Source organism: Pseudoliparis swirei, chromosome 23 (genome assembly GCF_029220125.1).
Source record: "Pseudoliparis swirei isolate HS2019 ecotype Mariana Trench chromosome 23, NWPU_hadal_v1, whole genome shotgun sequence".
Taxonomy (NCBI): Eukaryota; Metazoa; Chordata; class Actinopteri; order Perciformes; family Liparidae; genus Pseudoliparis; species Pseudoliparis swirei.
Genome location: NC_079410.1, coordinates 22,315,071 through 22,327,948, shown reverse-complemented (window position 1 = coordinate 22,327,948; position 12,878 = coordinate 22,315,071). Strand labels below are relative to the sequence as shown.

General features: G+C 51.6%; 1 protein-coding gene across 3 annotated transcripts; it reads right to left on the bottom strand.

Moving 5' to 3' along the window:
- Positions 1-399: 399 nt before the first annotated feature.
- On the bottom strand, positions 400-12,152 carry LOC130188354 (zinc finger protein 646-like). 3 transcript variants are annotated; one of them, XM_056406676.1, is made up of 7 exons: positions 11,963-12,152; positions 10,371-10,636; positions 10,010-10,256; positions 8,479-8,568; positions 6,565-6,750; positions 6,307-6,483; positions 400-1,988 (listed from the first exon to the last, which is right to left on the bottom strand). In XM_056406676.1, the coding sequence occupies exons 1-7, from the start codon at positions 12,095-12,097 to the stop codon at positions 1,821-1,823; spliced, it is 1,269 nt and encodes a 422-aa protein (XP_056262651.1). In that variant the 5' UTR covers positions 12,098-12,152; the 3' UTR covers positions 400-1,820. The 3 variants fall into 3 exon arrangements, with proteins under 3 accessions (XP_056262651.1, XP_056262652.1, XP_056262653.1); XM_056406677.1 differs by having other exon boundaries at positions 6,355-6,483; XM_056406678.1 differs by lacking the exon at positions 8,479-8,568.
- Between the last annotated feature and the right edge of the window lie 726 nt (positions 12,153-12,878).

Here is a 12,878-nt window from a genome sequence, read left to right as displayed (position 1 = left end):
CATATAAATATATATATTTTTTTCTTCTATTCAGATAAAAATATATATTTTCTATTCATATAAAAATATATATATTTTCTATTTATTAAAAAAGAATATATATATTTGTTTTCATATAAAAAAATATATATTTTGTATTTATATTTAAAAAATATAGATTATATATATATAAAATATAATTATACATCTGTAACCTGGTAAATGGTATAGTGTGATGAGACAGTACTCAATTGACATCCAAATCCAATCTAATTGCTAATATCCATTTATAGAGGGCAGAAGTGACGTTCATGACGTCAGGACATCGCCCTCTAGTGGCGGCTTTCAGACACGACAGGTCTCGGTTCTCACCTACTTGCTGGTTCCGGAGCTTCCGAGTAAGAAAAGCAGTGCTGGTGGTGATAATAATAAAACATTTTATTTGTATAGCACTTTCTAAATACTCAAAGACACTTTACAAGGAGAAGGAGAGAGAGAGAGAACGCAACGATGGAAACATGTCATGAATAAAAATAGAAACAACTTTAAAAAGAGAAATACAATGTCAGTAGAATCGTATGGACGAACACGTTAGAGAGAAGCGTAACAGAACTACGTGAACCAGGTTAAAACTGTTAGGGCAAAACGGACTTTACAAAAAACTAAAACACTTCCGTCTGTACTCTGGTTTTAACTGATGAAGCTCCTCCGAGGGTGAACTAACCCCACCCGGGGGGCGGGGGCTGCAGACATACTGCATGTTGGCCACTGTAGCTTCCAGATGCAGTCCTGACCCAGGGCTGCTGCTACGTCAGCGGGGTCACAGGTGGAGGGGGTCGATGAAAGAAGTTACATCTTCATAGCCGACACAGCTCTACATATGGGGGGGGGGGGGGGGGGGCAGTAACAGTAATAATTATACAGCACTCGTCTTAAAGTGCTTTAGAGTGAGAGGAACAACATGTGGACAGTCAGGGAAGGAGACTCGTACTGAGGTCTTCTAGACACCCCCCCCTTTTCCCTCCACCCCCCCAGATTGTTAAAACTACAATTACAACAAGCCACCGGTCAGATGCTAGTTTAGAAGACAGAAATAAAATAAGTGAGTTCAGTCGAGTTAGAGAAGGTGACCCCCCCCCCCACCCCGGTGACGTTGAGGTCCTGTTCAGGGAACACTGAGGAGTCCACGTGGCTGCTGGGAGACAAGCAGACCTCCGTCATGGCGGCGCCCGGTGAGGGGGGCACGCGTCCCCCGCCTCCTTCTAGAAGCTTCATTCCACGTGGACGTTGGTTTACGTTTTAGAAACAACAACACGGGTGACTGGAGGGAGGACGGCGGCGTTTACCTGGCGCCCTGGAATGCCCTCGCTCAGGGTTTGGAACACGCTCTCGTTTCAGTTAACACGGGGAAGGGGCGGGGCTATTCATCGTGGGGGGCGGGGCTACTCATCGTGGAGGGGGCGGGGCTACTCATCGTGGGAAGGATAGATATTTTCACAACTAGTGGGAGAGAGGGGGGTTAATCCTTAAGTGAGGGACAGACATTTTAACTTATATCATACATGGCATAGGTCATACATGAGGAGTCAAGGCAACACATTTTTTTTTTCATCTTTTTTTTTTAACCTAACTACTCAGTTATTCAATCTCAACTAGTTCTCAACGGTCCCCCGCCCCCCCCCTCTCCGGATCCCGAACACAACTTTCCAAAAGGAGGGGCGAGGTGGTGGAGGGACGTCCAAAGTCCTCCCTCCTTGATGCTGGGTCCGAAAGGGGTGGGTGGGTGAGGAGGGCGTGAAGGGGGGGACAGCTGGTTCCCGGTGGGGGGGGTGGAGGTGGTCTCATTGATTGTAGAGGGAGCGCTGCTCCCAGGGCATGGCCTGGATGGAGCGCGGCACCGGGGAAGGCTTGAGCGTGGCGGCGCCGTTGGGGTGGAGGGAGTGGCCGATGGGGTTGATGGTGGTGAGGGGCCGCTGGGGTGCCAGAGAGAAAGTGTCCTGGTGCTTCGGCTGCAGGGGGAGGTGGGGGGGGAACGGGTAAAGAGCCAGAGGGGGAGAATCGGAGAGACAGAAGAGAAGAGGGGGGGGGGAGAGTAAAATATCAATGTCAGCAGAGTAGAGATTCATAACACACAGCTGATCACTACACATGTGATCACTACACATGTGATCAATAGACAGTTTAGATGGACAAAGAAGAGAAGAGCTGGGAAAGTGTTACACTGACAGATACAGCACAGAGAAGGTGTAGTGTAGAGATGAAGGTGGAGCGTAGAGATGGAGGTGGAGCGTAGAGATGGAGGTGGAGCGTGGAGATGAAGGTGGAGCGTAGAGATGAAGGTGGAGCGTAGAGATGGAGGTGAAGCGTAGAGATGAAGGTGGAGCGTAGAGATGGAGGTGGAGCGTAGAGATGAAGGTGAAGCGTAGAGATGGAGGTGGAGCGTAGAGATGAAGGTGGAGCGTAGAGATGGAGGTGGAGCGTAGAGATGAAGGTGAAGCGTAGAGATGGAGGTGGAGCGTAGAGATGAAGGTGGAGCGTAGAGATGGAGGTGGAGCGTAGAGATGGAGGTGGAGCGTAGAGATGAAGGTGAAGCGTAGAGATGGAGGTGGAGCGTAGAGATGAAGGTGGAGCATAGAGATGAAGGTGGAGCGTAGAGATGGAGGTGGAGCGTAGAGATGGAGGTGGAGCGTAGAGATGAAGGTGGAGCATAGAGATGGAGGTGGAGCATAGAGATGGAGGTGGAGCATAGAGATGAAGGTGGATCATAGAGATGGAGGTGGATCATAGAGATGGAGGTGGAGCGTAGAGATGGAGGTGGAGCATAGAGATGGAGGTGGAGCGTAGAGATGAAGGTGGAGCGTAGAGATGGAGGTGGAGCGTAGAGATGAAGGTGGAGCGTAGAGATGGAGGTGGAGCGTAGAGATGGAGGTGGAGCGTAGAGATAAAGGTGGAGCGTAGAGATGGAGGTGGAGCGTAGAGATGGAGCGTAGAGATGGAGCGTAGAGATGGAGCGTAGAGATGGAGGTGGAGCGTAGAGATGGAGGTGGAGCGTAGAGGTGGAGCGTAGAGATGAAGGTGAAGCGTAGAGATGGAGGTGGAGCGTAGAGATGGAGGTGGAGCGTAGAGATGGAGGTGGAGCGTAGAGATGAAGGTGAAGCGTAGATGGAGGTGGAGCGTAGAGATGAAGGTGGAGCGTAGAGATGGAGGTGGAGCGTAGAGATGGAGGTGGAGCGTAGAGATGAAGGTGAAGCGTAGAGATGGAGGTGGGCGTAGAGATGAAGGTGGGCGTAGAGATGGAGGTGGGCGTAGAGATGGAGGTGGAGCGTAGAGATGAAGGTGGAGCGTAGAGATGGAGGTGGAGCATAGAGATGGAGGTGGAGCGTAGAGATGAAGGTGGAGCGTAGAAATGGAGGTGGAGCGTAGAGATGGAGGTGTAGCGTAGAGATGAAGGTGGAGCGTAGAGATGGAGGTGGAGCGTAGAGATGAAGGTGGAGCGTAGAGATGGAGGTGGAGCGTAGAGATGAAGGTGGAGCGTAGAGATGGAGGTGGAGCGTAGAGATAAAGGTGGAGCGTAGAGATGGAGGTGGAGTGTAGAGATAAAGGTGGAGCGTAGAGATAAAGGTGGAGCGTAGAGATGGAGGTGGAGCGTAGAGATGGAGCGTAGAGATGGAGCGTAGAGATGGAGCGTAGAGATGGAGGTGGAGCGTAGAGATGGAGGTGGAGCGTAGAGATGGAGGTGGAGCGTAGAGATGGAGCGTAGAGATGGAGGTGGAGCGTAGAGATGGAGCGTAGAGATGGAGGTGGAGCATAGAGATGAAGGTGGAGCGTAGAGATGAAGGTGGAGCGTAGAGATGAAGGTGGAGCGTAGAGATGAAGGTGGAGCGTAGAGATGAAGGTGGAGCATAGAGATGAAGGTGGAGCGTAGAGATGGAGGTGGAGCGTAGAGATGGAGGTGGAGCGTAGAGATGGAGGTGGGCGTGAGATGAAGGTGGAGCGTAGAGATGGAGGTGGAGCGTAGAGATGGAGGTGGAGCGTAGAGATGGAGGTGGAGCGTAGAGATGGAGGTGGAGCGTAGAGATGGAGGTGGAGCGTAGAGATGGAGGTGGAGCGTAGAGAGGGAGGGGGAGCGTAGAGATGAAGGGGGAGCGAAGAGATGGAGGTGGAGGGAAGAGATGGGGGTGGAGCGAAGAGATGGAGGTGGGCGTAGAGATGAAGGTGGAGCGTAGAGATGGAGGTGGGCGTAGAGATGGAGGTGGAGCGTAGAGATGGAGGTGGAGCATAGAGATGGAGGTGGGCGTAGAGATGGAGGTGGAGCGTAGAGATGAAGGTGGGCGTAGAGATGGAGGTGGAGCGTAGAGATGGAGGTGGAGCGTAGAGATGGAGGTGGAGCGTAGAGATGGAGGTGGAGCGTAGAGATGGAGGTGGAGCGTAGAGATGGAGGTGGAGCGTAGAGATGAAGGTGGAGCGTAGAGATGGAGGTGGAGCGTAGAGATGGAGGTGGAGCGTAGAGATGGAGGTGGAGCGTAGAGATGGAGGTGGAGCGTAGAGATGGAGGTGGAGCGTAGAGATGAAGGTGGAGCGTAGAGATGGAGGTGGAGCGTAGAGATGGAGGTGGGCGTAGAGATGGAGGTGGGCGTAGAGAGGGAGGTGGAGCGTAGAGATGGAGGTGGAGCGTAGAGATGGAGCGTAGAGATGAAGGTGGAGCGTAGAGATGGAGGTGGAGCGTAGAGATGGAGGTGGAGCGTAGAGATGGAGGTGGAGCGTAGAGATGGAGGTGGAGCGTAGAGATGAAGGTGGAGCGTAGAGATGAAGGTGGGCGTAGAGATGAAGGTGGGCGTAGAGATGGAGGTGGGCGTAGAGATGGAGGTGGGCGTAGAGATGGAGGTGGGCGTGAGATGGAGGTGGAGCGTAGAGATGGAGGTGGAGCGTAGAGATGGAGGTGGAGCGTAGAGATGGAGGTGGAGCGTAGAGATGGAGGTGGAGCGTAGAGATGGAGGTGGAGCATAGAGATGAAGGTGGAGCGTAGAGATGGAGGTGGAGCATAGAGATGGAGGTGGAGCATAGAGATGGAGGTGGAGCGTAGAGATGGAGGTGGAGCGTAGAGATGGAGGTGGAGCGTAGAGATGGAGGTGGAGCATAGAGATGAAGGTGGAGCGTAGAGATGGAGGTGGAGCATAGAGATGGAGGTGGAGCATAGAGATGAAGGTGGAGCATAGAGATGAAGGTGGAGCATAGAGATGAAGGTGGAGCGTAGAGATGGAGGTGGAGCATAGAGATGGAGGTGGAGCATAGAGATGGAGGTGGAGCATAGAGATGGAGGTGGAGCGTAGAGATGGAGGTGGAGCTGAGCTGCACATGTCTGATCAGCCTTAGTGATCAATCTTTGACGTCTGCAGGTCATTTAAAGTATTTAATTAAAGAATCAGTCACTTTGTTACAATATTAATTAAGATCCGTCTTAAGACTTCTTTACTGAGGAAGTCCACATTGTTCATGTGACCCCTGACCCCTGACCTCTGACCTCTGGTTCCTCAGACCAACAGAACTTCTTGTTTGACCCATATCTAGTAAATATGACGCGTGCAGCCTCAGCTTCAACAGGAGGGAACTATGAGCGTCAGAGCCAGGAGGCGGGGCTAAGCAGCACCAGGAGGCGGGGCTTAGCACAACCAAAAGGCAGGGCTAAGCAGCACCAGGAGGCGGGGCTTAGCACAACCAAAAGGCAGGGCTTAGCAGCACCAGGAGGCGGTCTCTTCGGTGACTCGTGACTCCGGTGCTGAACGGTTACGCATCTGAAAGTTGCCTAGCAACGAAACGCGAGAGGAACGCCCGGCAGAAGAGATGCGTCACTACCTTCTTTAAGAACATGTTAAATAACTAAAATTATAAAGTTAAGTGACATAAAATAAAATAAATATGCAAATTTACCCAACTGCGGGTGTCATGAATAAAAATGTTAAATAAATGTTATAATACCACGGTGATGCTGTGATGTCATGTGTATATATATATATACACATATACACACACACATATATATAAATATATATACATGACATCATATTCTTACACACGTTCTTCATGCTGGATGAAGGAGACTGTTTCCACGGAGTAAAGCCACTGAGATAAGCCCCGCCCCCTTTAAGGCACGAATGAAGCGAGTGACTCGAAAAGCCACTGATAGTGAAGCGAGTTAACGGTGCTCAGAGGGGGGGGGGGGGGGCTCAGTGTTAGTCCTTCATGTTAGTAGCCAGTCTGGCAGGAGGAGGCAGCTAGGCAGCAGGCGGCGGGGGGGAGGGGTGGGGGGGGGCGGCGGCTCTCTCCTACCATGGGGTTGGCGCTCAGCCTAGTGTATCCCGAGCTCAGCTCCTTTACCTCAGGCACCAGGGGCTGGAGCAGGGAGTAGGAGGAGGACGGGGCGGCGCCCCCGGAGGAGGGGATGTGTTTGTTGGAGGACGAGCTCCTCATGCTCTGCTGGCTGCTCTGGGACGAGCTGGAGCGGCCCTGAGGGGACACGAGGGGGGGGGGGGTCAGCGGACTGGTCGAAACACTCACACACAAGGGTATAAAACACACGCCCCCTACCTGGTGGGGGTCAGGCACAGACTGGCTGGACACGCCCCCCTGGGCCATGGGGGAGACGCAGTGGGAGGGCAGCGGGTCCTGCTGGCCGTGGCCGGCGTGCGGCGGCTGCATCATGGCGTTGGCGCTGTTCTGCTGCTGCTGCTGGCGGCGAGCGTTGGCGGCGTAACGACGGCTGGCGCTGCTGGACTGGAGGAGGAAGAGGAGGAAGAAGAGGGGCGTGATTTCACTTTTCTGTCTGGCGCACGCATCTGAAGACAGACATGCCATCGACGAAGATGAAGAGCGGCGGGGGTGACGAGGAGTCTTCCTCGGGCGGGGTCTCGGTACCGCTCGCTACATCAGGGATGGGGGGGGGCGGGTTGTACGCACACACACAAACACACACTCATCAACATCAACTCTAAAGGGACATTTAAAGGGACAGTACAGGTGTTCCAGGTCACTGACGTGTATTAAAATCATTTAATTATACGCTAGCGACGTGGAACTGAAGACGTTCTCTAGTCACGCAAAGTCACAAATACACAAAGTCACCGTTAGCAAAGAATAGCGGTAAACCAGCTACTCATGAGAGACAGCATAACAAAGATGGCGGCTTCGGCGCCGACTGAGCCGTAGGACCGCGCGGCCACGTCTCTCGCCATCGACACCGACGACCATTTTGAGACATTGGCGCCCGGTTCTTGTCTCGTTTACGGCGGCGACTCCCGCGCCCGTAGAGTCCGTTCAACGCCGCCGCAAATAAAGAGAGAAAAATCCACGTCATTAGCGCGAGTTAAATATTTAAAACGTTGACCGGAAAATTTGCCCGACGCCGCGTCGCGAAAGCCATTCAGCACCGAGACGCCGCCATCACCGACGCTGGTGAATCCAACTGGCGGCTGCCCTAGAGACTGCTCTAGAGACTGCCCTAGCGGCTGCTCTGGTGGCTGCTCTAGAGACTGCCCTAGCGGCTGCTCTGGTGGCTGCTCTAGAGACTGCCCTGGTGGCTGCTCTAGAGACTGCCCTAGCGGCTGCTCTGGTGGCTGCTCTAGAGACTGCCCTAGCGGCTGCTCTGGTGGCTGCTCTAGAGACTGCCCTAGCGGCTGCTCTGGTGGCTGCTCTAGAGACTGCCCTAGCGGCTGCTCTAGAGACTGCCCTAGCGGCTGCCCTAGCGGCTGCTCTGGTGGCTGCTCTAGAGACTGCCCTAGCGGCTGCTCTGGTGGCTGCTCTAGAGACTGCCCTAGCGGCTGCTCTAGAGACTGCCCTAGTGGCTGCTCTAGACTGCCCTAGCGGCTGCTCTAGAGACTGCCCTAGCGGCTGCTCTAGAGACTGCCCTAGCGGCTGCTCTAGAGACTGCCCTAGTGGCTGCTCTAGACTGCCCTAGCAGCTGCCCTAGCGGCTGCTCTAGAGACTGCCCTAGCAGTCGCCGGTGCCTTCGGATGAATTGGATGTTCCAACGTTTGTGAAATTTCCTCCACAATTATGAAGCAGAATGTGGTTATTGGACGGATGATATGATCACTGTTTTTAGGGAAACACGCCAGAGATAAGCCACGCCCCCTTTCCGGCGGATGAATAAAGCGAATGACCCACAAATAGTCGTGAGAGTAAACTCTAACGCAGAAGCGTTACGTTTACACTTACAGAATAAGAGTTCAAACCCACTAGGGGGCGCTGCGGCAGGGATTTGCCCCAAGCCATTTTGACCCCCTCTCCTATTTTCGTCATAATTAGTGACCGATTGGTTTGATTGAGCCGAAGGGAAACGGACCCGGCAGCACGGAGACAGAAGATCTTCTCCTCTCAACTCTAAAACTTGACTGTTCCAGTCGGCCCTTACTTACAGCTACCGTTCTATTGGCTGACTCTGCCTCTCTCACAATCACACAACACACACACACAACACACATGCTCACTCGCGCTCACACCAACCTGGTTTTTGGCCGCGGCGCTGCACCTGTGCTGGGCCAGGTCGAGCATGGTCCTGTAGCTCTTAAAGCAGGACGGGCAGTTGAAACGCTTCTTTTTGACCAACCCCCCCCATACACACACACACGCACACACACACAGACACACAGATTTGGATTACTATACTTGTGAGGGTTTGTGTTGCCTCCCTGACCTCTAAATCCTGACTTTCCCTAAACTGAGCCTAACCCTGGTCTAAGCCTGACTCCACAGCAGGAGTGGAAGCTGGAGAGAGGACAGAGGGTTGGGGGGAATGGGTTGCATGCACATGCGCACACACACACACACACACACACACACACACACACACTGTGGAGCACCACCAGTTTGCCTGCCACAGAATCATTAATGATGTCAATGTTAAATGTTAAATCATAACATTGGTAAGTTGAACAATGTTTCCACAGTCGCTGGTCCCAGAACAGATTTCCCCAATTTTGTACTTCTATTTAAAAGTATTTATATTGATGAAATCCTAAATGTTATTTGACATAGACACGAGTTGCGTGAAAGATGTGACGATTGTTAAGGTCGCCGTGGGCTCCACGTTGAGCTTTAAAGACAAAGGGACTCGTCCGAATGGAGGGACAAAGGGATGACAAATAAAATATAACATCTTCATGCTTGTATTTTATCATCAAATGTTGAGGAATTGAAGGGTTGAATTTTATGTAAATACCTGCTTTGATTAAAAAGGTGCATTAGTGTTCTTCATAAAAACTAAATATATATTGACTACATTTTAGTAGAAGTTTAATACCTAGACCCAATATATATTTGTAGAGCTTGAGCGGCTCCGTTATGAGAGGACCGTGTCCGTCGGGTCTGAACCCCTTGTTCTTAGCGCCTGTCTCTTTAAGAGCCCCTCCCACAGCTTGATGAGCCACATTTGCTGATATACAGACCATCAAAAAAGAAGAGGTTGGCCGGCACACGAGTCCCCAAATGTATGTGCATCAAGAACGTAAAAAGCTCCAAAGAAATGTCATGATGATGAAAAAAAGTAAGCTGCTGTGGCCACTGAACAGTTCTCTGCTGCACCCCGACACACCTGACGGGTCGTTTGGTCTTAAACTGTAAACTAATTAAATAACAAATTCCATAAAGAAAATTAAATAAATGGTTATAAGAGTTTGATAAACCACATTTCATTTTAAATATTACAATTCAATCTGTATTGTTGTTGCTATTCCTAACTGTTTACTAACTAGACTTAGTTATAATCAAACTTTGTGCTCAGCCAAAGATCATCTATGATTGAAGAAGCATCACTCTGCTGCACAGTCAGGATCCACGTAACGGACCCGCCCTCGATGTGCACAGTAAAAAAAAATGTAAACAAAATCACACCTCCATAAAACTCATTGTTTATGGTGAAAAACATGCAAAATGTCATGCAAGTATAAAACAGAAATGTTATGCTAGTCAAACCAATGTGGCCCAACACACCAGCCGCCCCCCCCCCCCTCGTGGCACCGTCTCACGGCGAACCCACCTGGCCTGTCGTGGCGGAGGTGCAGCGGTGCTGGGCCAGCTCCAGCATGGTCCGGTAGCTCTTGCAGCACGAGGGGCAGTCGAAGCGGTTGGGCCCGTCGTCGTGGATCCTCTGGTGGTTGCGGAGGTACCGGGCCAGGCGGAAGGCCTTGCCGCACAGGTCGCACATGTACCGCTTCTGCCCGTGGATCCGCATGTGGTTGCGCAGGGACATGTAGTTGGTGTAGGGCTTGCTGCAAAAGTCGCACCTGCGAGACAAGACAGGGGGGGGGGGGGGGGGGGCAACCACATTTAGGAGCTGTTACGCAACAACATGTTAGCATCAGAACCGAAACCGTGAGAGAGAGTCAGGGGGTCCCGACCTGAAGTCTCCGATCTTGTGGGTGAGCTTGTGGTTGAGCAGGGAGCTGGCGTGCTTGTAGGCGCAGGTGCACATGTCGCAGACGTACGGCCTCTCGTCCGACTCCATGTCGTCCGGCGTCGTCGCGGCCGCCAGCGGGGGGGGCGGCGGCGCCCGCGACTCCAGGGAGAGGCTGGAGCTGGAGAGGGACGCCGAGGAGAGGCCGGAGCTGGACAGCGCCGCCGAGGCCGCGGGGAGCTGGTCGCACCAGCTGATGGTCGAACTGGGCTGTCGGGGAGAGCAGTGGCGTGTTTAGTGACCCGACGCCGTCGCCCGAACGTCGATGTTACACGACGACACATCGGAAAACACATTTGAGCTACAGCTTCAAACGAGGCTTCACGGAGAACACTCCAGGGGGGGCGGTGAGATCTCAGCACCACGGACAGCAACTCTGCTCCGGAACGCTGCTGCGAGAAGTTGAGATCCAAATCTACACGTCTGGTTCTTTTCATCCGATACGGCCCGTCAGCGCCGGCCACACACACACACACACACAGCAGTTAGAATGTGTTGCATTGCTTTAAAGCTCATAAAGTGGCCACTGAAAAACACATTAGTTGAGATCTAGCTAAAGATGTGCAAAGAGTTCAGTTAAATGCAGATGTTGGACATGATGCATTCAGGTGCACCATGCATGATGTTAGACCATCTTCACAGAGGCTGCTGGTTTGAATACACACACTTCCCTTGAGCCATAACACGAGTTCAGGGCAGCAGAAGGTTTTTGGTAACATTTAAAAAAACGAACATGTTTATCATATCTAAATAGATATATGCGCGTGTCTGTGTATGCGGATGCTCTCCGGGCCGAGCGCTCCCGTGAATGCGCCGCACAGTCCGCCCCACAAAGAGGGCTTTCACGTCCTCCGCGGGGCGTCTTCCGCCCCGCTTCCTGTGGGGCAGCCGGCCGTGTTTACTTTGCGCTGTTTGCTAACAGTATCGCGCACACACGAGCACTTCTGCTGAGATGAACCCGAATGCTTTGAAACATAGTATTCGGTACAGCCCTTTTTTTTGAGCCGCAGTTTTATTTTTTTCAAACAAGGTGCAACCGGGAAGAAAAACAAACAAGAGCCGTGTGGAGCAGCCCGGGCTCCGGTTAGCCGTGTTGTCTGTTTGCATTAGCTCGGTGATGCTCGGCTACAATAACATGATATTTCCCCCCCCACGCAATAACACATTCGGCGTCCCTTCACAGCGCAACGGCGGCATAGCGCGAGACACACGCGTCCGGTTTCACCAAATTACTCGTGGCGGGTTTAAAAACGCACAGCCGGCAGCAGCTAATAATTAGCATCCAGGTAGCTCGGCGGCTAACAGTGTCACTAGGCCGTGAGCCGCTCGGCGTGACGACTGGTGCGAACGGAGCGGCTCCGCGACGCAGTGAGCGGGTCCGCGTCACCCGCGGGCGGCTGAACGGGAGCTCGCGCACCCGGGAAACAACCCCGTGGAAAAGGAGACGCGCCGCGGAGCTCCGTTGGTCAACCCGTGGCTCCGCGAGCCGACAATAGAGCGGTCGCTATCGCGAGTGGTGGCAGCTGGCTTTCTTACTCCGGAGTCGTTGGGATCCTTCTTCCAGAACAATTGAGAGCAGTGGCCGAAAGACTCTGTGGACGTCCCATAATTCACTCCGTTTCTGTCCTGAAAGTCTCCGTGTGCGCCGCCGGTATTAGTCCTGGCGTACATCGTCGGTTTTCTGGTTATTCGACTTTTTTTTCTGGATGAAAAGAAAAAAGGCCGCTTTGTCGGGATCTTCTTCCGAAAAGAAAAATATTTCTTCTGTGAAATGAGCGTTTTGTCGGCGGACATAGCGACGCGTGCGGGGCATTACCGCCCCCTGGTGGACTGGAGGGCGACAGCGCCGCAGCGAACGCACAGCTACTCAGTGTTTAGTTTCAGTTCAGAGAGAAATATTGCACTTTTACATTAATTAGGCTTTTATCCTACTTTAAACTTTCACATTTTACACACGCAACGTGTGATGATCTCATGAAATAGTATGCACTCAAATATATATATATATACCTATATATACACTACTGTTCAAAAGTTTGGGGTCACTTAGAAATGTCTTTATTTTTCAAAGAAAAGCACTGTTTTTTCAATAAAGATAACATTAAATTCATCAAAAATACACACTATACATTGTTAATGTGGTAAATGACTATTCTAGGTGGAAACGTCTGGTTTCTAATGAAATATCTCCAGAGGTGTATAGAGGCCCATTTCCATCAACTATCACTCCAGTGTTCTAATGGTACATTGTGTTTGCTAATCGCCTTAGAAGACTAATATCTGATTAGAAAACCCTTGTGCAATTATGTTAGCACAGCTGAAAACAGTTATACTGGTGATATAAGCTATACAACTGGCCTTCCTTTGAGCTTGAAGTTTGAAGAACAAAATTAATACTTCAAATATTAATCATTATTTCTAACCTTGTCAATGTCTTGACTATATTTTCTTT